This window comes from Mycetomoellerius zeteki, unplaced genomic scaffold, assembly GCF_001594055.1.
Source record: "Mycetomoellerius zeteki isolate Tzet28-1 unplaced genomic scaffold, Tzet1.0 scaffold470, whole genome shotgun sequence".
Classification (NCBI taxonomy): Eukaryota; Metazoa; Arthropoda; class Insecta; order Hymenoptera; family Formicidae; genus Mycetomoellerius; species Mycetomoellerius zeteki.
The window spans coordinates 3,762-28,897 of NW_017257469.1; the positions used below are offsets into that span (position 1 = coordinate 3,762).

A 25,136-nucleotide genomic window follows, 5' to 3' on the forward strand; every position below is an offset into this window, starting at 1 on the left:
CGACTGACAAATTCATAACAGAAAGTGGAAAATGTAATCAAATATGTCGGTGCTAGATATGGCAAGAAATGTAAACATTTTTTTTCGATTTCTCTGAAACGGAGCAAAAACGAGCATATGTCTATAGGACTTTTTTTCTTAGTTTTTTACTCCTCTACACGCTCCCGAAGTTTTGCGATTTAATTTGGAAACACCCTGTATATACACACATATACACGCCACTTTTATTATTATACATCTAATATATCAAAACGTATACATTTAAAATAAAATTTTTATGACCAAGTATTTTTAATCATATCGGCTGCCTTTTCAGCCACCATCATGATTCCGGCAATGGGATTTGAGTTTGGTACATTGGGAAAAATGGAAGCATCGGCAACGCGGATATTCGATATACCATGTATTCGAAGTTGCGAATCTATTACTGCACTTGGATCAGTACTTGGTCCCAACTTGCATGTTCCAGATTGATGATTTTCCGGTCCAGTTTCTGTTCTTATTTGACACATCCAGAAAGCGTCCGTGCCGAAATGATAGCTAATAAAGAAAAACTTAGTAAAGAAAACTAATAGAAATTCACGAAAAATGGTTTTTTTTTAAACTTTTGGAATATTACATGAAAATATTATAATTCGTTTTTAATTGTTGGCATCTCAAAAATTATTAATATTTCTATATTTTTATTAAAAAAAAGTCTACTGTAAACTTATTAGAGAATCAGGATTAAAACTACGAGTATATCATAATTGTATGAAAACTTTCCTATACGAATTATTACTTACTCGCTACACAATGGACTTCTCACTTGTTCCAAACGAAGATCCCATTTCTTCATAGTATGGGTGTCAACAAGTTTGCTAACCTTTTTGATACCTTCGAGTAGAATCATCAAATCCTTCTCGTTTGTGAAGTAATTTGGATATATCAACGGTGGATCCAAAGGATTATTTGAGCGGAGTTTTAAGTCGCCTCGACTCTCCGCACAAACCACCGTAGGTCTCGCTATGATCTTTCTTCTGTCCGGGCAATCAGACTGGAACTTACCGTTGGTGCACTCATTGATTAAACCAGTCTTTGGACAAGTGGAAGTGAAACCGTCGAAGAAGACTTGGATATCCGGCACGCCGTTGATTGCATAACTGCTTTCGAGGAAAGCGGTAACTTGAGTGATACCGGTGCTGGCCAATGGTCCCGTCTTATTCTTCAAATATTGATTTACGGCGTCCATGGTCACGATCTCGTATGGAATGTCTTTGATGCTCATCGGCACCTCCACGGACACGTGATTGTGCAGATTCTTACCAACCGGCAGGTCTTTGTATACTTTAATACCGAACTTGGCGAGATCTTTTTTGGGTCCTATGCCAGAATTCATAAGAATGTGCGGTGAGCCGATAGTACCGGCTGTTAAGATTACCTCCTTATCGCATTTCACCACCTTCTTATTGCCATTCTTATCCACCAGTTCCACGCCGTAAGCCTTCTGTTCCCACGGACTAATCAAGATCTTGGTAACTTGCGCGTTTGTTAGCACTCGCAGATTCTTGCGATCATGAACAGGTCTTAAATATGCTCTCGAAGTTGTGAGACGCATACCGTTCTTAACTGTCATCGGCGCGATCATGAAGCCAGTTTGATTATATTCTTTCAATTGGGAGGTTCTGTAACCCAGTTCGCCGGCGGCTGTCAACAGTACGTTTACAAAGTCCGGCTTGTGTGGATAGTATTCAATATTTATCGCGCCGCTTTGCTTCAAACTTCTAGGTTTGTCCGACACGATTGTTGGATCGATCAGATTCTCCACCCGTTCAAAATAATGACTGATCTCGTCATAGGACCAACCCAAGTTACCCTCTCTTGCCCACTGATTGTAGATTTCAGGATGTCCTCGCACGTACATCATACCGTGCAAAGCGCCGGTTCCAGCTATCATTTTGCCTCTCGGCCAAGTGCAGACGCCACCCATTGCTAAAAAGCATAATCATGACATTAATTTATTAAGGTTTTGTTTTTGTAGCAGAAATTTTCATCTAAGATTGTATATTAAGATTTAAATTCTGTTTATTTAATAATTCCGATTTTGATCTGAGACTTTTGAAAAATTGGAAAAATTGCCACATTGAATTGTTTGTTTCATTATTATAGGCTATTTAACGACAATTTAACGGAAACAATTTGGCTAAAGTATCTAAAAATTAAGATAGATACATTTTTGTGAGTAAATAATGTTACGGCGGAACAATTGTTATACAATACAAGATATTTAATACCCAAACAGGCAGTAGGATGCGATAATGTTGGTTCCGTTTTAAAGTTCCAATCGAGAGACGTATTTATGGCACTGAACGCAAAAACTGGTATAGCTGTTGTAGTAGGTTCTTCAGGGCCAGCTTCGATGAGCAAAACTTTTCGCCATGAAATGTCGCTCAATCTTCTCGCGATTATTGGTCCGGCCACACCTGCGCCGACAATTATAAAGTCGAACCTGAAGACATAGTTGATCTTCCATAATATAGAATAGCATAAAATACATACGAGTATAGAAGAAGTACTCTAGCGCTGTATATATAAATTTTGTGAATCTCTTACCATTCATTTTCGCTTGGTGCTTCATCTCTGCCCAATCGTCGACAAGGGTCAGCAATGTCACATCTAGAGGACATTACATGTTGAACCAAAGTCATAAAAGAGTTAACACCACAGACACTGCTCATGTATGGCGTATCCTCGAACTGGCACGAGCAACATTCATTGGTCGCATAGTCGCTGCTTGCTTGAATCGGCTTAAGATAATAACATTTGCTTTAAACGGGTATAAATAATAGATTTCGTGATAATACTCCAGATCAGGGGACCCCCCCCAATGACCTTAATCTTGACATATGTTATCAAAGTCATGACTCTGAGTGACCTCCAACAAGTTTTAGCCGTCGCTTGTTATTCGTTAAAAAGTTATTAACAAAAGAAGTTTAAAAAAAATAATGTCTCATTGAGGCTAAAACTTGTTGCAGGTCACTCAGGGTCATGACCTTGACATATGTCACGGTCAAGGTCATTGGAGGGGGTCCCCTGATCTAGAGTATTACCATTTCGAATACTGTGCACGCTTTCTTCTAATACGAAGTACATATGTATCAAAGCTCTATACATTAAAATTATCACGAGTAAAACTCGTGATAAAGGGAATTTCTTTGAGGAATTAATATAATCAGTTATTTAGTATCCGTTAATGCCTACACTCAACGTATAAGGAAGATGTTTTCACGCAGATTTGTAATATATTTGTATTACAAACTTTACATTTTTATATTAATCTTAATCAAAATGTTACTGTTCGCATTTCTGTAGATAATTACGCTGTTTGAATCATCGCAAAGTTTATTGTAAAATTTCTTACTCGCAGCTGCTAGATTCATGATAGTGTTTTTCTTATTCGATATCACAATTTCCTCGAGTTGCGGAAAAAGATACTCGACGCATATACACCACGAAAATATTCGAGTGATACGTCACTTTTCTCTCACTTTTCACTTTTTTCTCATTTCAAAAATGTTTATTTAAACATTATTCATATTAATATAATAATATGAGCATTTCAAATCTGTATGAGAATTTAGCAATTCTATTATTTCTATTTTACATCTACTTTTCTCTTTTGCGCTGTAGTCTGTGGTTTACAATTGCTTTTGGTAGTTACATGGAATATGATGCAACAAAATTAAAAGCGCTAAAGTATATCAGTAGATTTAATCAGATTTTTCGATTGTTTAAAACGGTGAATTATAGATATCTCATTACAAAAAAAAGAAACGAAGCTTTTTGTTGAACTTAATATATTATTACCATAAGTTAAAACATTTTCGATATTGTAAAAGAATACCTATAACTATCTCTTGCTTACCTGATGTGCTTTGACTGGAGTAGCTATAACATGATGCACCAAGATTAACCAGAGGAAGTACCACCGCATGTCTGCAATTTAAAGACTAATATTATCTGTGAATTGAGTAAATTACAAGGAGATAAATGATAATATAATTAATTATAGCGTTTGTATGTTACATACATATATATATATTTGAATTTACATAAATTTTACTATTTAATAATTGTTATGTCATCTACACGCACGTGCATATGTGGTTACCTACGTCTCGCGTGTATATCTCTTTTTTTACGTTAACGCATTTTATGCTACTATATTACTTTTAGAAGACAAGTCGGACACGAGTCAATCATTAGTTCGATCATTATCGTGTACCACGTTACTAAAATACAGATTTTATATCGTGTTCATTAATGAAAGAATATATAATCGTTTGAAAATGATTGCAACGGAGTTTCGACACATGTCAGTTAAACACTTGGACGAGAGGAACGAAACGTCGATTATAAGATTTACGAGAATACCATTGAAAACAATGACATACGTCGACAATATAATAAGCGCGTATTTTGCAATAAACTTAATTATCCCGCGTTTATATCGGTAACCCTGGCATTGTTTTCAATTTTGTCTGATATAATACAAAATATTGAATCTATAACTATATAATTATATGATAATTATTATAGATAGTAATTAGTTGTCTTTACATGGACATCGACCGTCGTTTTAAAATGTAATTCTCATTATTGTGAAAAGGAAATTTTTATAATCATTAAATATGACAAATAGATAATGTCTTCCGAAACGAATAAATATGATATGACAACTCAGCTAATAGGACCTATCTAAAAGACATTTGAACATCTTGATTTCGATCTGTTTGGAACTTTTCATAATGTCCTTAATTTATTACATAGTTCTACATTTGACTGTTTTTTAACTTTATATTCATTAAATAATTTATTGCATTTTTTTATCTATTGACTGTTATTTTGATTGCAATACAATTTTATTTGTAAATATTACTTATGTTGTGATCTCTGAAATTATTCTATGTCGAGACTCTAACAATAAGACACCCGTGTGTCTTGAAACCGTCATGGTCAATATATTCTAGACATCATCTATCTTTGAAATTATACTTACTCGTGTAATACATACAATCTGAGAAACATAAAAACTTTGCGATTTTATACGATTTTGCTGAAGATGATTCAAATATATGAGCCGAAATATTCTAACTTGTAGAATTACATAAGAACTTAAAATATTCTTATTTATATATGTAACTCTATTACTCTACGAAATATATATAATTTCAAACAAATTCATGCATTACTTACCATCTCCTGTTAGCCTACACGAAGAGAATTTTTCATTATAGTCTATCACAAAATTCGTTACCAATTTTACCATTGTTTAGTGATAAACGTGGAATAATTAGGTAACCTATTCAATATTATCGTAAAAACATATTACTAAACTACGTAATAAAATTACATTATAAACTACATAATAAAAATTAACATGCACATTGTAAATTGTTTTAATGCAAAATATTTACAAAATGTTTCGTGAAATTTACACATTAAATTTTGATACAGATCAATTGCCATTATTTTATTACATTTTAGCATATATAACTTTCAGGAATTATCAGGATTCCTTAATTAATTTTGACATTCAACTAAAATACTGTACTGTTAAAATACATTTTTTAATTACTTTCGTCTTCGAACTTAAGGTTAGGCTCGGTGAACGATCTCGTAATGCTGTGCCTTTTATTCTATTCTGTGTTGTTTTTTAAATATAAGAAAGTAAATTCCGTTGCATTGATTTATCGGCAGTAACACGTATTATTCATCATAGTGAGCGATTTTAATGTTGTTAATCAGTAAAGATAATCGGATATAATGAAGCAATTACAATCCCGCATGATAAAATTTTTACAAACGACTAAGTCAGGTTGAAAATATTATAAATATTGTAAACATATTTTAAAATTATTGTGAAATTTTACTATGTCTTTTAGTAAAATAAATTAAACTTTTTTTATACTTTATTGTGGAAATATATCAGAGAAAATCACATAAAATTCTTTGAATTATCATTTTGTTCCACGATTGTTACGATTTTCAGGATAAATTCTAAGAGAAAATTCTTTCCATGTAATTGTTATATTGAAATTGTTAAATCAAACATATACAATATAATTAGCTTTTTAATATTACTTATTTACTAAAAGATTATACATAATACTGCACGGAAAAAAAGATTTGCTAAAACAATTAAAATCTTCGCTAATTTAGCAAATCTACAGCCATAATATAGGGATTGCCAGTTTTCTATATTAAAGTAGCAAAGTTATGCAGCTGAATTAAATTAGCGATTGTAACCAATATTTGTAGTAATATCATAGCAAATTTGTTAATACGGCAAAGATAACTTTCTGCAAAAATGAATTTATTATAAAGATTGAAATTTGTAACAAAATATGCTAGCTAAGATAGTGTATATTTTTCCTACTATGATGAAGAAACTTACATTAGCAATCTTCATTGTAGCAAAGAATTAGTTTTATCAATTCAAGTAAATTAAGACAACAAATTTCGATGAATACATATTTTCATTTTTATTAAAATTAAAAAGAATGTAATTTTTAAATTATTATTACTAACGTATTATTATTTCAAACGTATTAAGCCGGATTTTCATAACACGCAGAATGCGGGTCGCAGAATGCGGGTCGCGGGTCGCAAGATTAGAACCTAACTTAATTTAATTGTAGTATTTCAAGTCATATAGGCTTTGGACATATGAAACACAGGGCACATTGAAATTGAGTGAACTTTAATTTTCGCGAAGAAGGTTTATTGATGCAAATGCAAGTGCCTATATACCGATCCAAGATGGCCTATTATAATGAAAGGAAGTGATGTCGAAATAGATGACCACTTTATATACAATAGCCACGTATTTCTTTTTCTTCTCTTCAAGAATCCAGTTAGCCAGTAGTAGATTATTATATAATTATAAATATGAGATATAATGGTAAATGAATAAATGCATGAGCAAAGTCGATCAAGAACCACATATGCTTCCGGCTACCTTTCAACAATGCAATAGAAAACATGACGAGTTGCGTAGGTGCACTGCGTAAATTAGTTATTTCAATTAAACTAATTTGTTACAGTATTAAATTATGAAGATGAGTTTATTCTATGACATAAGCATACTGATAACTGCTTACAGACATAATTTTTTTATTGAAAATTTTACAATTAGTTACAGACGTTGAACTCGTGCAACAAGCTATATTTTTGTTGAATGAGCGAATCTATTTTTTCCGTGTGCGTTTAGTTCCATGTAAAAGTGCGTTATTGCTTGTTTATGACAAATTTTTGCCACAATTTTTATCATCGAAGAGTATGCGCAATATATCCAATACGACATGACGAATACATCATATATGCGAAATACCCGTAGAATTTCTCCATCTGCAAACGCAGAGCAAGTGAAATTTCGTTGAACTATTATACATTAACAGGTGTAGACATTGTACACATATGACAGAGATAAGGCAAAGACAACTGTCCATTCTAAATCACAATTTTAATTTTACTAGACATGAAAGAACTCGAGAAAGTTTATTGAAATTTTTATTAAAATTTTCTTTTATTCAAGTTTTTTTTATTCACTACTATAGAAACGAATTGTTTACGTGATTACGATGATCGCATAGTTATCGGTTTCACTATATTTAGGCCAAAGATATTTGTTTCAACAAATTATTGCATAAAGAGCTACAAAGCAGGTTCTTTTAAGAAAGTTTCAAAACTTTCGCGAATCTCTCTACGTTATATATATCTCTAAAAGATATATCTTAATGTAAGAGGTATTTTGAAATATAACTCTCTTTGACTTTTGATCTTTTTCCAAATATTACCTGAGATCTGGATAAAAATGTGCCTTAACATTTCGTGGTAATCGACATTTCGACGACGTTTGTACAACGATACAGAATACGTAAGCACCAATCGATTTATCTTATCACCAGGACTACAGATCATTTTACACAATTGATTCGGAGCGTCTCGAATTCGCAATAGGATCATGATCTCAACACCTACCGTTTGGCACAGCCAAAAAGGACAGCATAACCACGACCACACTATGCACTAATCGAGAAACACATTGCGTGGGGTCTGACATTCGTTGACGAAGAAAACACACGTGGTGTGACGTCATCGTCCGAGTCTTCGTCTCAGCTTCAAGCAGGATTCACACCGCGTGGATTAATGCATTTAGGATTTACTCTTTGAGGATTTACGACCGAGTGATCAAGCTTTGAGGAAGCCAGGAACGAATTAAACATCTTGTTCATCCGGCGAATCATTAAAGAATTTCTTTTATCGAGAGAAAAATGAGAGAGAGAGAGAGAGAGAGAGAGAGAGAGAGAGAGAGAGAGAGAGAGAGTATACGCGGTACATTAAAGTAGTTAAAAATTACTACAAAAGATGAGTCTGAATCTTGAAATTACGTTCATTGTATTTACATAACTCGGTCAGATTTATGCTAAATTCAGAAAATATAAATGAAATTTCATTGGACTAATAAAGAAATAAATCGCTTGTTCTCTCTCTCTCTCGTTGAAGATTTATTGCAGTAAGCAATCATGATGTAGTTTGGTAAACGAATGCTAAAAACTTTCTCATTTTAAAAATTGCATCAACATTCTGTGTTTTAGTGTCATATAAAGTGTCTCAAAATTCACGAATCAAAATATTACTAATCAAAATACAACAAAAAAGTTCAGAAAAAATAAATTGAGAGTATTTGTCGTTTTTAGCTTGAACTTCCGAGCAGTAGTTTTTGAGACATGAAGATTAAAAATTGGCCAGTTATATAGAATACGATTACGATCGACACATGACTTATAAATAGATACGTCATTTAACCGTAATTTTTATAATAAGAAAGTTTTAATCGTTTTTATCACAAAAATTACTATTTGAAATGATAAATGGTATACTTTATAACTCATTTTTACGAACTTTTTTGCTGTATTATTTTGATTCGCGAATCTTAAGCACTCTGCTATAATATGCAATAATTTCATTTAATGAAGCATATAATAACGCGTTTATGAGTAATTTGTAACAAGATATAATGTAAATAGTGCTAGTGTATTTTATATCTCGCATTTTGTTCTTTTTATTTGAATAAAAAATTTTACCTCGAACGTGACGATACTTTTGGATGATATTACGGGGCTCCACTACCTTCTTATTATTATCCTGCGCAGATACCGTAGACGAAGAATTTATACTGGTTTATAGATAGAAAATGAACCCTCTGTCGCTATTTATATTTCAGATATATGAAGAAGCACCAAAAGACCACATATATGTGCGGTGAAAGAAAAAGTCTCGATTCAACAACACGTATCATGCACTTGTATACATGGATCACACGTCATTACATATTATAATTGGAAAGTAAATACGCACATACGAATTTGAAATAATACGTATTCACATTTTAATGGCTATAGCCAACGTGCAACGATATGTCATTATTAAGGGCCATCGTTAATTCAAAATTATCGGAGAATAACTTAGGATATTTTGAAGATACATATCCGGAAGGGCATATCCAAACATCAAAGTAAATTTAGATCGCTTAAATTTGTCTTGTCCCATTATCCAATAATATTTTTCGAGAATACAAAGAATATAAGAAATTATCATAAATGATAGATGCAAAAAGCTTTAAGAATATTTCGTTACATTTAAATGACATTTAAGTGACATTTAAATTTCTCAAATATTATATATTCCAATATTTAAATACATATTCTTTTCTTTTATAATACATCTAAATACGATGATAATTTTATAATTATTTTTAGAATTGAGATAAAAGTCATTTTTATTCTTCTATTTACGTCATCATATTGACACGATGTATCTTTTATTTTTTAAATTGTGTAATTACATCAATATTCATCGTAGATTATCATATTTTTCGTCATTATCAATTCAATTATCAAAAATTAAATATTTGCTGTACATATTTTAACATGATGTGCATTTATCATGCTCGCATGAGCAAACTTCTGTGTATTGTAATGTAATATTTTATATGTTTTATATACAAAAAGTCGCGGACCTCTTAAATATCTTGATAAGTAAGTTAACTTAAGTAACCCATAACCGGGCGCGCCTCTCGGCGTTAGCGGGCGCACGCGACACTGAGTGCCGCATCACAAATTTATTATTTAAGAGTTATAATAATTGGATAAATAATTGGACAATCATCATAAAAGCAAGTAAAATATATTTATAATAAAATATAATATTAGAATTTAACGTTAAATGAGAAATATCGAAGGTCGGTAATAAAAAAAAGACCTGCATTTTATCCATGATTTTTCAGAAAAACAAATTTTGCGGCACTCAGTGCCACGGCGCGCACAGTTAAGAGTTAAACTCAATAGAAATATAATTAAGAGTACGCGCGCGTATGTACGAATAGCGCGATATGTGGGCATATAATCTACTGAAGATCTTGTACAGTGGATACAAGGAAATTTATTTTATAATTTATACTTCTTATACTATAAATTATAATTAGTGTTCTGTAACGAAAGTAAACACTTTGCAAATAATAATTTCTATATTTATAAACGTTTTCTTATGTTTATAAACAAATGCCAATCATGATGATTGTATAATTCTATTAGAGTTGTTATCAAAATTGAGAAGCACAATTAAAAATAATTTTTTTATGGTCGATTATTACAAATGTACCGATTATACATACATACAGTAACATAAAAGATGGCGATAGCCTGCATCGATCGTTTGCGAAACGCAATCTTTAGCATGTGTCGAATCAGGATTGCCAATCTTCCTTTATCATATCAGCACCTTTCTCTGCAATCATAATCGTTGGTGCGTTAATATTCCCTGAAACTATATGCGGCATGATCGAAGCGTCGATCACTCGTAGCTTTGCGATCCCATGAACTCTTAATCTAGCATCAACGACGGCGTAGAAATCGCTGGCGAGGCCCATCTTACAGGTACCAACCGGATGATATACTGTCGATGTGAAATGACGTGCGTAGCAAGCCCAATATTTGTCTGACGAGCTATCAAACTGCGAACATCCTGGTATCAGATTTGGATTTGGTCGAGCATTTAACTTCTGCATAAGACGAGTACGTCTCATCCTTTCCATAAATCTCACGCTTTCTACCTATGAAATTAGTATAATCATCTTTCAAGTCCCTACAACACATTTTTACCAAAACCTTCTCAACTATTTATTTTTAATATTGATAATTATTTTAATTCTCGAAAAAGTCAGTACTACACGGCTCAATATTGACTTAATGAGATTTATTTTTTTAGAAATTCTGTTTATAATTGGGATTATCTTTAATTACAATTTATTATCCTGTTTTTCATTTGTAATTCGCACGAAACTCTGTCTTATCGATTCGCGTTTATCGTGAGCAAACTAAAGCAAATGTTTATAAATTAAATATTTCACTCGTACACCAATTGGTCTTATCACTATTGCCAAGAACTAATTAGTCACTAATTGAAAGCAGCTATTGTGCCGTTTTGCAACTAAAAAGATGATAATTACGTACTAGAACTTGGAGATCACGTGAGTCCTCGAAATAATTTGGAACAATAGCGGGAGCTTCATCCGGATCAGCTGATTTTAGCTCGACGAAGCCTCTGCTGCGTGGTCTTAAAAGAATCGGAAAAATTCCGAAAGCTTGAGTATCTTCTGTGATATTTTCATACAATCCAGTGACGGTGCTTGACTCAACCCCATATAAATTTGCTGCGAGAATTCCATAATCTGAGAAAGCCGAGAACATCAGCTGTACGTCCGGATAATCGATCCTGTCTGCATATCTGCAGCATAAAGATTATTTTGAACAAATTAATTATTGTCATAAAAGGAATTGTATTTTTTAAATATAGTTTGTAATTCAATTTAAACCTTATTCCGCTATAATTAAAGATTGATAAGTTAAATAAAGGACCCCGCACTATCCTTATCGGAAATGGGGTTCCGCGGATTTGGCTATAACTTTGCCAATTTGTTATTTAAGCCATACTGATGAAAAGTTATCAAGGTCACAACTTAATCCTATGAGCCATTTTCAATGTAGAGTCGCTCGAATGTCTGTAATAGTATGATTTTCTATATGCATCCTAGGTAGCAAGATGATGTCAAATGACGTCTTAATAACATCTTTAGCATTAATAACATGTCATTAAGATGTCACTTTACGTCACCTTGTTACCTGGGATGTCATTTTTCTATTCTTAGCGTTTTTCAGGATTAACGTCGTGGACTTGTTCAAATCAACGACATATAGATGGAGCCTTTCTACGAGGGATAGGTAATAATCGCGGCAAGAGGGTGTCTACTGACTTCGACTAGTTTTGTCGTGACTCGAATATGTTCGGCTCTCACATGACTACCCACGTGACTATCATATAGTACTGATATGAGATGAGAACCGTTGACGAGTGTTTAACCATTAATTTTTAGACACCCTGTATATATCCACTTACTAAAAAGGTTCAGATTCCAGATAGGTCTCCGACGTTAATCCTGAGAAACGCTAAGAGTAGAAGAATGATATGCATATAGAACATCATACTATTACAGATACATACTATTACAGACATTCGAGCGACTCTACATTGAAAATGGCTCATAGGATTAAGTTGTGACCTTGATAACTTTTCATCAGTATGGCTTAAATAACAAATTGGCAAAGTTATAGCCAAATCCGCGGAACCCCATTTCCGATAAGGATAGTGCGGGGTCCTTTGTCGATCTGTAAGTAAATGAGATGTAGGCAAACGAGATCTTCCCACATGCACGATATATATCGCTTACTTTGTATTGAAAAACGCCATTCCAGCACTGTATGCTGTCGTGTAGAGAGGACTAGAATTGTTCAACAACATTTTTCGGATGTTTCTCAATTTTCTAACTTCAGATCGTTTCATACTGAATTTGTTCCGTTCTGGTATGTTGTGCGGAGGATCGATGATATAGATTATCCCGCCCATCCCCACATGATCTTGAAGATTTTGTCCTACACCGGGTGCATGATACACCACAGATATGTTCATTTTCTCGAGATGATGCTTCATCCCAATTCCCGATAGCATCAATAATTTCGGCGACTGTATCGCACCTGCAGAGAGAATCACTTCGCGTTTCGCGCCAACTACGAAACGTCTTTTACCCTTGCGGAATAGCACCCCATGCGCCACCTTCGACTTATCATCTACAAACAAGTTATTTCTTTTATGTTTATCTCTTTATGTAAATGATGACCTGCGACATCATCAAAACCGCAACTTGATTTGTCGCGACTATATAATCACCTCATAAGTGATGTCTAATGATCTGACCGGAAATCAATACATATATTTCCATTAGTATATTACGTATACAATGATAAAAAATGTATGAATACCGTGTCCACAGAGAGAACGATCACTATCCACACATTTTATGATCAGATTGGAGGACTCCAGTGCGTTACTTAGTTCCGCATGCATTAAGTATTATATCCTTAGGCTGCCCAAGAATATGACAATAATGTATGCGGAACTAAATAACACGCTCGAATCCTCCGATCTTAATCATAAAATGTGTGGTCGTTCTCTCCGTGAATGCGGTATATATTACGCGGTATATATTACATTAATCTATTTGAGACATTGGTAACTTATCAAAAGAGAATATTTAAAGAAGAACAATTAGATTTTCTGAACCTTTTTTCACTAGTATTTTTTCCACGAACGATTCCAAGCTGACGTGTAGATTCTTTCTCTTTGAAATGGGTCGGAGATAAGCTTTAGCAGTGCTGCATCTTAATCCATCCCTCAAAGTACCAAAAGAATACGTAAAACCAGTTTGATTTGCACCATTTACATCGTGCACTTTGTATCCTAACTCTTCGCCGGAGTGAACAATATAATCGACTATTGGTGGATTGTACTTGAAATATTCCACCGTCAAGTATCCATTTTTTTTATGATAAGGCGAGTCGGCGAGTTCCTCGACTCTAGCATCTTCTGACTTCTTGAAATACGGCAGAACGCTCTCGTAATCCCATCCCACATTACCAAGAGCCGCCCAAGAATCATAGTCCCTTTTGTTACCGCGAATGTAAATCATCCCATTCAATACACTGCTACCACCTAACACCTTGAGAATGTGACTCATATAAAAAAAAATCCCTGATATTTTTTAATTAAAATGAAGACAAATTTCAATAATGCATGATACAGGATAATTATTAGGATTGAAAGTGAACCTTTGTACTTTTTTTTATTTATTGATATTAATTAGTATTACACGAAAAAAATGATTTTAAGGAGGAAATCTCTTTATAAGTAAAATGGTTTTTAGTTTTTTTATTGTATCTCAAAAACTATTGAATATTCAAAATTTTTGAATCCTTTTCTTTCGATAGTTAATGCGTTTTGACTGACACTCATAAACTTGTTTGTACAATGACTTAAATGAAATTGGCATTTCAAATTTTATAATCCTGAAAAACGATCGTTGAATCAGAAAAGGAAAATTATAATGGTTCACTTTCAATACAATCCTAATGGTTGTCCAATATAATATCAAAATTGTTTAAATTTGAAAAACCGTAAATATATTATTTTTAAAAAAATAATAAAAGATTCTGAAGAATATATGAATCATAAAAGTATGCCAATTAGAGTCAACTAGATGTTCGAATTCCAATTCTTCATTAAATAACAAATTAAATTATTAATTTAATCATTTTAAAAACGGTTTTGCGCGGAGCGCGCAAAGTATTGTATGATCAAATTTTATTCTATAGTTGTATTCTTTTGATTCTTCTTCACGTAAAGTGACTTTTTTGTTGGTTATACCATCAATAATAAGCCATTGTAAAAAGTTATTTCTTTGTTAAATTATCAATTCGACTACCTTCTGACATCCAAAAGTTACGGTTCGACGTCTTCCCAAATGTAGAATAAATGGATTCTTAATCATATAGTCGTTTTCTATATATGCACATTTTTGTCCATAAAATAATTAAGGCATTTAAATTACCTTACCACGTGGCCACCTACATTGATGATTATGCATCGCCAAGCAATAATTGGACGACGATTCCGTTTTGAAATCCCAATCCAGATACGTACGCTGTAATATATGATATGAGGATGGTATGTCGGATAAAGGAATTTCATCGACGCCAGCTTCGAGCAGAAGAATGGTGCAATTTTCGTCCTCTGACAATCGGCTTGCTAACACAGCTCCTGCTGATCCTCCGCCAATTATCACGTAATCGTACTGAGCCAACAGTTTTTCCATTGATAACGTTTGTAGACGGTTCTCCTTGTCTGTGATGTCTGGACGCATATTATTAATGAGATATCCCAATATTATAAAGAAAAGCTTCCAAGCTAAAGACATGACCATCGTATATATGTACTACTGCAATCAGAAATATGGTGCTGAATTTGTCGTTCCATATATTATAATTATCCTGTCGTTGGAGAGAGAATGTTAGTTATTTTTACTAAGTTTAATGCGGGGTCTACAATAGAAGTCGTAGCAGTCGTAAGGTCTTAAATCGTAGAAAATTGATCAATCACAGTCGAATATGAGAAGAATAATCAACTGTGATTGGTCAATTTTCTATGACTTAAGACTCTACGACCGCTACGACTTCTATTGTAAACCCCGCATTAGTAATATTATTACTAAAACTTTTCACACGCGCGCGCACACACACACATACAATTCACATGAGAGGAAAAAAAGGAGAAAGGAAATGCCGCACGCAGGTGCATCGCAATATACAACATATATTTACAGATATTTGTATAGGTACAAATTTATTTTTTCTTGGAACAGGTGTTCTAAGACTATCACGCCATTATTATACAATCTGTGTAACATATTCCAGCATTTTGTTATTAATGGCTACGATTTTAATGTATTTTACCACTATCTGCTCTATTCTCTCTATTGTGCTTCGCCTATCCTAGATAGCTATTTTTGATATTTTTGTAATCTTTTTTGCAATTATTTTTTAAAATTTGTTTCCGCTGGTATATAGAATTCTTATTAACATATTTATTTTGTTCTTATTAACATTTTATAAAACTCACAAGTTCTTCTTTTGTAGTATTAATTAGAATGAAATAATAACACAAACGTGATTAAAATAGATAAATTTTATTTTGTAGTTTTTACGTTTCTATACTTTTATTTTTAAACAGCGTTTAGTTATACTTATGTTTTATTGTAATTGTTGAAAAGCCTATGAATAATGTGCTATTTATCGATAATTAAACAAAAAATTGAACATAAGAATTGCTTGTCGATAAAAGATGGTGTTCCATTTTTGTTTACTTAACTAGTTTTTGTGTGTAGAAATCTATTGTAGTCGTTCTAATTCTTTTTACAGAAAATATAATATTAAAATAGTTTTTTTACGACTGGTATTCTCTTGTATGTTGTTATTATCGTTGCCATACTATATGTACATTACATAATAATATAACACTTTGAAAATCGTAAAAAAATTTGCAAAGGTAGATACATTCACGACCATGTGCTATAAGTAATCCACGTATGATTGTAGACTAACTTTATTACTTGCATGTAAAAGAAAGCAATATTTTTTATACACATTGAGTTGTTCTACTTTTGTTATCCACTTGTTATGCACTTAATCAGTCAGACATTGAATCGTAATTATGAAGAGATCAATTGGTAGATAATTATGAAAAAAATTCTAGGTGACGCGCGTATCTTATTATTTTCCTTTTATGAACACGGTGTATTTATAATCGCGAACGTCTTCAATAAGGTCTTGCGATTCTTAAATATATTAGAACTTTCGATGAAAATGGACTGTTACAGATGGATTAAATATTAATATGAAATAAATGTAGATTGTATTATATATTAAATACTTGCATTGAGAATATGAATCGAATGAGATTTACAATTATTGAAACTCTATAATCGATGCAATATCAAATAATTGTACAGTCAGGATCTAAAAGGTTCCAACACTTCTTTAAAATGGGTTTTGGAATGCAGCCTACTCACCGAGCGGTTCTTATTTGTCGATCCATGAATAAGAACCAATTGCTCGTTGAGCAAGCTGCATTCCGAAACCCATCGAAAAAAAATGTTGCAACTTTTTAGGCCCCGACTATACGTATCCAATTTTATGAAATTTGTTCTTATTATGACAAATTTCACGAGATTGCATATTATTTTGTAGGTTATTGCATACTATATTGCAGGTTATTTAAAATGATAAACGTGATATAATTCACAGAAGCAATTAATTTAATTTATAATAATCTGCCTGTTTTATATATTTGTGATATTTAAATATACAATTGGCATTAAATTGCCTGAGAGATTCCTGGATATGCTTGATTGATTTAAAAATTTACAGTTGTTACTTAAAAAATGTTACGTCGCGGATCTTTTAAATGTGTTTTTAATCGTGGATTTTGAACTAGTTGCCGAAGGAGATTAATTTACTATAATCGAATGAAAATTAGCAATAAATAACGATTTTACAATTTAAAAAAACATTCAACCTTGAGATTGATCTCTTTATTTTATTCATTTAGAAGAAAGGAAATCGGATTTTCAATTAATGAAATTAATTGATATTCAATTCAGAATTTAATTTTTTTTCACACATGTTCACATTCTTTACATCCATCTACGAGAAAAAAAATTCTGATATCAGAATGATGGTTTAATATTTTTGTCATCGTCAGCAACAGTTGTTAATATCCGTACAGGATAATATCCGTTCAAGAGCGATAGTTTAATCTTCCTACAGAAAAGTTTGAACTTTTGAAAAGTGATGACTACTTATGAAAATTTATGAAAAAGAATATTTAAAAATAAGGTATAAAATAAAAGATAGAGAGAAACTTGACGAAAATATTAAATAAATTACCTTTAAGATAATTGTTCACTACCAGTTTCTTTTTGATTAACTATAGTTAATCACGGCAATAAACGCTATAATTGCACTCATAATAATTTTTATCATTCACATTAAACTCGTACTGCTCAGTCTCAACGAATTTAAATCTTAATTACGTATTATTGTGAACGGCTGATTTGTGTGTGTGTGAAATCCGACAAAAACTATAAGAGTTGCTTGTCTCACTTATTTAAAACGTGAAAAAAACGTAAAAAAGATTGTTTTTGAAAGTGGAAAATTTTATCGACGCACGGAATAATTAATGCAAGAAATAATCGATAATTATTCGAATGAAGTTTAAATATTTATTTTTCATATCAAGCATCGGTCATTTACTAATTGTAAGATTAAAATTCAATTTTGATAATAGTAAAATCGTTATATAATATAACTCTGTTATCATAACTCTGTTTTCTGTGGCTGAATCAATGTACTTACACTTTTAGAACTGAAAGTGAGATAGGTACATGTTTGATAGGTATATATTTGTCGAAAGCGAGAAAGAGAGTTCTAGTGAAGTCTAGTACGGAACAGAAAACAGACTATATATAAAATGATGTTTACACATACATGGTATCAAACTTTAAATATGCCGTCATTTGCAAGCGTTCTCTAAAAGCATATACATACACGACAATTTACGTGCAGGTTCAGATTCAAATACTCTTGTACCAATATGGCATATACAAAATGTAGTAAGATAGTAAAGTTCAGAGTTTCCAGTTTTTTCTAAAAGTCTTTTCATGTCAACAGCACTAGTGTCAACATCACTAGTATTATCACACATTGTTGTCACTTGTCACGAAGATAAGCGCGCGGGTTCCTCTTATCATTTGCTAGTTACTTTTTCCTCGTATGTTCTTCCACTTCAACCAATATTCCTTAATCATGTCTGCTCCTTTCTCACCTGTGTAGAGATGTAAAATTATCAGTCAGATTCAATCTAACAATTATTTACGGTGAAATTACGGTAAGATTAGTAATTTATTGGTAATTTTGATAAAATTTGTTGTTTTTTTGATAGTTTTATAAATAGACTATATATTTATGTTTTTTGGCATAAGATAAAATAACTTTCTTTATATTAAGTCTGTCGGTGTTTGCATTTTTTGCATTCAGAATCTTCGCTTTCTCTCTTTCTAACGCTCGAATATATTTATTTCATATTCAGTATAAACATTTTCAATTATACATATCATAATATTGTAGTCCAGTCGCTATATGTAAACCTGTAAAATGTAAGGTATGACGAAAAATATATGCACTTGCCACGCCTTTTGTATTATAAAAAAATCTAATGAAATTTTTTTTTATATTTCCTTAGTTATTATGTACATACTTGTTTTATATTTAATGTATGTTATATGTATATATACATATATATGTATAGTGTATCAATATGCAGTATTAAAAGATCTTATAGAAAATATGAGTTAGATAAACTATTTTACTCAACTTAAAGATTATTAATGCTAAAGTGTGAAAGTTTTAAAATTATCGGGCAAGTGAGAGTAGTTCCGCAATAATTATTGCGCAATCTTTTATATAGGTTCGTATATTTCCTTAAATGCTTACATGTATTCCGAACATTTACGGCCTTAGTTTTCATTAGTGTGTGCAACTGGTGTAAAATTGTATTAAGCCTTGTGTCCACGATGCTAGAAATTGGTCCGAGATCTCGGAGAGAGAAAGAATTAATCAATCACATTTAAACAATTTAGTCACATGATCAATGCGATTGGTCAATTCTTTCTTCGTCCGAGATCTCTGACGGATTTCTAGCATCGTGGACACTGGGCTTAACACAGGGTCAACAATCTTAAACCTGGTAATTTAAGATTATACCAGTTGCACACAACAATGAATTTTACGTGAAATAAACCAAAGAATCGCTCTGTTGAGTATGGCAACATACTTAACTAACATCCTGTATATCCAATAATATAATACTGTATTTATCTCTACTTGCCTATCATGATTGTTGGCCCATTTGTGTTTCCGCTCACAAGGTTGGGCATGATCGATGCATCGATCACGCGCAACCCAGTTACGCCATAGACTCTGAGTTGCGGATCGACGACAGCCTCGGGATCCCAGTAAGGTCCCATTTTGCACGTACCAACTGGATGATATACCGTGTAGCTATAGTATCTGATCATGCATTCCCAATAAGAATCAGTATACATGGGTATGTGTTTGCATCCTGGAAACTGTTGCGAGTTGAGCACGCTTCCGAATCGCTTTAAGGCATCAGTCCTGCTCAGAGCCACACTGATTTTCACTCCTTCAATCAATGTAGCGATGTCCTCCGCTTCTTTGAAGTAATTTGGATAAATGAGAGGATAATCGAATGGATTTTTACTGCGCAATTTGATTACACCGCGACTCTTTGGTCGTAGCAACATAGGAACCACGCTCCACGTGTCCTTGTCGTTGATCGGTCCAAAAACAGCGTCGTAGAACTTTTTCGTTAGTCCATTCATTTTCCTCAATTGTCTGCCACTATCCGAATTCGTCGAACCGGAAACGAAATGCAGCTCAATGTCGGGAAAATCCAGCGAAGTGTTTGCGTATTTGGTATTGACGAAAGCGATGCCCTCGACGCCTCCGAGCACTGTCAGGGGTCCGTTACCCAGCGCAGCGTATTGTATCACCGCCTGCACATTTTGCAGTCGTTTTTCCACCATAGCAATCTTTTGATTAACCATGAACGTGAGTCCACCCAAGCCAATATGATCCTGCAAATTACTGCCTACCTAGCGATGCAGGAACAATTTTATGAATAAATAAATGCTTGAAAATTTGACTGATTTATAAAGTTATCTTATGTATGATTTTGAAAGTTTTTGACGTATGACTTTATTTAATAAAGTGTAATGATATAAAGATATGTAGAGATCCGAAAGAAAGAGAGAGAGAGAGAGAGAGACTGAAAAATTTTGCACTAACCTTACTATCTTGAATCACTGGAATACCGAGCTCTCGCAAATGCTCCTTTGGCCCGATTCCTGATAACATTAGTAACTGTGGCGAATTTATCGTCCCACCAGATACAATCACTTCGTTCTTTGCGCGCACACGAAAGACCTTGTCGTCCCTGATGAATTCTACTCCGTAAATATGCTTTGTTTTGGGATGTATCAGCACTTTGGTTGCGTGCGCGTGCATTGCCACATGCAGATTCTTCCTAAGTCTGGCCGGTCTAAGAAAAGCCTTTGCACTAGAGCAACGACTGCCGCGTCTGATAGTGCCCTGGACAATCATAAAGCCGGTTTGAAACTCGCCGTTGATATCGCGATTTTCGTATCCCATCTCTTGACCAGCCTGGACAAAGGCTCCCGCTAGGGGTGTGTGCCATGGTGCCTCCTGCACCGTCAAATAACCGCCTTCCGCGTGATACGGCGTGCGAATTAAGTAAGGATTTTTATTATCTTCGGATTTTTTAAAGTAATGCAGGATGTCATGCGAACTCCAGCCAGGATTACCTTGCTGCTCCCAAATGTCGTAATCTCGCTTGTTACCTCTTAAATAGAGCATATAGTTGAGCACGCTGCTTCCACCCAAAACCTTACCTCGGGGCCAATTGCAACGGCCGTTCTCCATCGCTATAAAAATTTAATGACATAAAAAAGAGACTTGACTACAGAAAGAAACAAAAAGATACTGTTTGAATGATTTAATGATAAAGAAAGAAAGAATGACGCGGAGGAACAATAGAAAAGTCATATACCTAGACAGACATCACCCTGTGCCTCAGTCTTATATTGCCAATCCAGCTGACTTAGTTGAAGGTACCCAGCCAAAAGGGGTACGTCTGAGATCTCAGGTTCGTCACCGCCTGCTTCCAGCAATAATACATTCCAATCCTCGATTTCGGATAAACGGCTGGCAACTACAGCTCCTTATGCAAAAAAAAAAGATAAAGGAAATGACAGAGGAAAGATATTTGTATTCGTATTACATATTGTTCGTACGAAATAACGAGAGTTTCGGATACATATGCGTACCTGCACTACCACTGCCTATCACTATAAAGTGGTACGAAGGCAATAGCATCTCTGACGGTACGTCGATTGGTGGTGCTTCATTATCCAGAGCTTCAAAATGAAAATAGGCAAACGTCGCAGCAAGAATCGGAAAGAGCAATGAAAGTCCACCAGTTGATGCTGAAGTCATACTTTCTGTCAGGAAACTTTCGATGCCCATTTTATTTTCTCGCGGTGTTTTTTTTTTTACTGAAAAACTACAATTTATAACACACATGCGCGAATTAATAAATGTACTAATATTTTATTATGTGCCATTTATTTTCTTACAGTAGAATCTCGATATAATTCGAACTTCTATAGCTCGGAAACCTCTGTTAGACGAAAATTTCGTTCATTCCCTTCCGCTCCGCAGCGGAAAACCTCTATAAATCAAAATAAAACTTATCTTAACTCGAATTATTTGTCAGATATTTAGATCTCGAATTTGTAATTCTTGACAACATGTAATACTTGACGACGATTGTAATTATTTGATTAATCCGACTATCCCTAAAATATTTATTATATGTATAAAATAAATAATTGACTGTCAAAAATTGAATTTTTTAAAAGTCATTTAATTGGAAACTTATTAACTTTCATACAAAGCCTCCGTAAGTCGAATTTTCATATGCTAACCTTCTTTTACTAAAAAAATTCGATAAGTCGAAACCTCAATAGCATATTGGAACATGTTGGAGCATGCGACGCGAACAAACCTTATGACTCAAAAATTTTAGCTCTTTCCTTGAGATTCGAGTTATCGAGATTCGACTGTATATCACTGAACAAATCAAGGGTGCATTCCGTTTTACACAATGTGCATGATGCATTATTTATCCTTGTTTAACATTCATTGAGCAACAAGGATAAATGATGCATCATAGACATCATACGTAAAATAGAATGTACCCTAAGAGATACGATAATATCTCGCAGCAATAATGCGTAGCACGAAACTGTCTTACGTATCTATACGCGGACAATTATACTCTACTCGGTAAATTCTTTTCTTTTCTTTTTCACAAAAATAATAAAAAAAGGTAATGAGTATGATATATTCTTATGGATTTCTGATTAAAAAAATGAAAATATAAGAGCATATTTGGTATATATCTGTTCTTATAATATAATATATCAAAATATACCAAACACACAAGAAATAATAAGTACTCACGCACAATTTTTTAATTTCTGTGAAATTGAAAACAAATTAATAAAATCAAAGCAATAAGCAATATATAAATTTTTATGATTTTTGTATATAACGGATTTGAATACACAGTTGGAAAAAATGTGTTAAATTTAACATAAATCGCATGTTCCCCAAACGGTCCACTCAAATTTTTGTGTTAATTTAACACAAAATGAATATGTTCGAAAGTTACACAAATATTATGTAAAGGAATATGTACCAAAAAGGTAATATCGACATAGTTTGTAAATAAACCGAGTGGAAGCATATTTTTTTAAAAAAGTTAACATTTATGATTTATAAAATTAACACGTATTTTATTCATTTATCTTAGAATTTTAACGTTAATTTTTGTGTTTTAAAACACATTATTTTTATGTTACTTGTTCACTTACTCATAAATTGTGTCATTTTGACACTAAGAAACATTGAATATCAATTTCACAAAAAATCTTTAAATAATATAATCACATTATGTGTTAAATTAACACTCGAATATGTTAAAAAATTCAATACAAACTGTTAACACAAATACACAAATTTTTTTACTGTATAGATTTTCTGTGAAAAAGATCTTGTGTGGGCTTGAATGCTCTTTATTATTTATTAATATAATAACCAATTTCTAAGATTATTTTCAAAATTTATGAAAGACAGTAAATATCTGATATTATTTTATAAAACATAATAAATGTGTTGGATAGCATGTAAAATGTTGTAACTTACTAATAATTGTGAACGTAACTCTTTGTACGAAAACAGATGCTTTATTAAAAACTTCTTCGATTGCCACGTAGCGGCATTACAACTTCCTCAAAAAATATTTTTTTGTATGACGTGATTGATATAAATAATAGTGTTAGTCATTCTCTTTTTATTCAATTTAAAAAGTTGAGGAAACATCTAACCGAATCAAACCAACGCACTGTACTGTCGAAATAAAATCGATAGCTTGGCAATCATCACGTTAGAAATTGACAAAGAGGAAGCCACGTGACTCGGTCTGAGCAATATGACAGTGCGAAATGAATATCAATTACTCGTAAAACTTTCAAATCTGTTAAGTAATTTCAAGCGAATTTTGTACGCACTCGCGTTATTCATAGTTATTTTGCGAATTCTTCAATTCCCTATTGTCAAACAATTTTATCTGTTCGACAGATTTTCGTATACATGTGTGAAGCTAGCATATCATATATCAGCATCGCATGAAAAGACACCAGTTCTGCTCGCATCCACCATAGTTCTACAGTTCTATATCGGTTTTATCAATAGTTCTATCGAATTACGTCCAGAAAAAGCGATTTAAAAAATGAGATGCTAACTTCCCGTCTTACCATCCAGCATCTCACCGGATTTCGAACGTATGAGGTGTAAAGTACAAGAAACCAAAGTTCTATCGTTAAAACTCTTTCGGGTCTTAAAAATTGTTTAAAAAATTAATAAATAATTTTTATCATCAGAACTCTTCGGAACTCGTTAGGATACATCCGTAGCTACACGACAAGCACCATAAGTCTTATAGAACTGTTTGATTTCGTCCAGCATATCACACATGTACTCTGAAAAGGGCCTCTTTCGGGTCTTAAAAATTGTTTAAAAAATTAATAAATAATTTTTATCATGAGAACTCTTCGGAACTCGTTAGGATACATCCGTAGCTACACGACAAGCACCATAAGTCTTATAGAACTGTTTGATTTCGACCAGCATATCACCTGTACGTGTTAATATATACCGTTTTCGGACAGTTTATTTGGTTTTTTGGCCAGAACTATTGCTGTATTAAGTTTTAACGATAGAACTCTTTGGTTTCTTGTACTTTACACCTCATACGTTCGAAATCCGGTGAAATACTGGATGGTAAGACGGGAAGTTAGCATCTCATTTTTTAAATCGCTTTTTCTGGACGTAATTCGATAGAACTATTGATAAAACCGATATACA

At 33.1% G+C, this 25,136-nt stretch overlaps 3 protein-coding genes across 4 annotated transcripts; all 3 read right to left on the reverse strand.

The window, feature by feature from the left end:
* Nucleotides 1-270: 270 nt before the first annotated feature.
* LOC108727132 (glucose dehydrogenase [FAD, quinone]) lies at nt 271-9,212 on the reverse strand. 2 transcript variants are annotated; one of them, XM_018455077.1, is made up of 6 exons: nt 9,129-9,212; nt 3,905-3,975; nt 2,593-2,786; nt 2,274-2,488; nt 786-1,971; nt 271-540 (listed from the first exon to the last, which is right to left on the reverse strand). In XM_018455077.1, exons 2-6 carry the CDS (start codon nt 3,971-3,973, stop codon nt 276-278), a joined length of 1,929 nt encoding a protein of 642 aa, XP_018310579.1. In that variant the 5' UTR covers nt 3,974-3,975; nt 9,129-9,212; the 3' UTR covers nt 271-275. The 2 variants fall into 2 exon arrangements, with proteins under 2 accessions (XP_018310579.1, XP_018310580.1); XM_018455078.1 differs by lacking the exon at nt 9,129-9,212 and adding an exon at nt 7,839-7,860.
* A 1,478-nt stretch (nt 9,213-10,690) lies between these two features.
* On the reverse strand, nt 10,691-15,409 carry LOC108727131 (glucose dehydrogenase [FAD, quinone]). The gene is made up of 5 exons (XM_018455076.1): nt 15,044-15,409; nt 13,720-14,155; nt 12,830-13,226; nt 11,556-11,829; nt 10,691-11,155 (listed from the first exon to the last, which is right to left on the reverse strand). Exons 1-5 carry the CDS (start codon nt 15,407-15,409, stop codon nt 10,790-10,792), a joined length of 1,839 nt encoding a protein of 612 aa, XP_018310578.1. The 3' UTR covers nt 10,691-10,789.
* A 2,969-nt stretch (nt 15,410-18,378) lies between these two features.
* LOC108727149 (glucose dehydrogenase [FAD, quinone]) lies at nt 18,379-22,172 on the reverse strand. The gene is made up of 5 exons (XM_018455131.1): nt 21,974-22,172; nt 21,697-21,867; nt 20,916-21,571; nt 19,936-20,722; nt 18,379-18,873 (listed from the first exon to the last, which is right to left on the reverse strand). The coding sequence occupies exons 1-5, from the start codon at nt 22,170-22,172 to the stop codon at nt 18,803-18,805; spliced, it is 1,884 nt and encodes a 627-aa protein (XP_018310633.1). The 3' UTR covers nt 18,379-18,802.
* Between the last annotated feature and the right edge of the window lie 2,964 nt (nt 22,173-25,136).

Excerpts from the sequence above, each read along its gene's own strand:
- LOC108727131 (XM_018455076.1), bottom strand. The coding sequence starts at position 15,409 with ATGTCTTTAGCTTGGAAGCTTTTCTTTATAATATTGGGATATCTCATT. Across the intron at positions 13,227-13,719 it reads AAAAATACTAGTGAAAAAAG|ATGATAAGTCGAAGGTGGCG; the intron begins GTTCAGAAAATC and ends ACTTGTTTGTAG. Across the intron at positions 11,156-11,555 it reads CACGTGATCTCCAAGTTCTA|GTAGAAAGCGTGAGATTTAT; the intron begins GTACGTAATTAT and ends CTAATTTCATAG.
- LOC108727149 (XM_018455131.1), bottom strand. The coding sequence starts at position 22,172 with ATGGGCATCGAAAGTTTCCTGACAGAAAGTATGACTTCAGCATCAACT. Across the intron at positions 20,723-20,915 it reads CAGTGATTCAAGATAGTAAG|GTAGGCAGTAATTTGCAGGA; the intron begins GTTAGTGCAAAA and ends CTGCATCGCTAG. Across the intron at positions 18,874-19,935 it reads TGGGCCAACAATCATGATAG|GTGAGAAAGGAGCAGACATG; the intron begins GCAAGTAGAGAT and ends ATCTCTACACAG.
- LOC108727132 (XM_018455077.1), bottom strand. The coding sequence starts at position 3,973 with ATGCGGTGGTACTTCCTCTGGTTAATCTTGGTGCATCATGTTATAGCT. Across the intron at positions 2,489-2,592 it reads GCACCAAGCGAAAATGAATG|GTTCGACTTTATAATTGTCG; the intron begins GTAAGAGATTCA and ends CTATGTCTTCAG. Across the intron at positions 541-785 it reads AGAAGTCCATTGTGTAGCGA|CTATCATTTCGGCACGGACG; the intron begins GTAAGTAATAAT and ends TTTCTTTATTAG.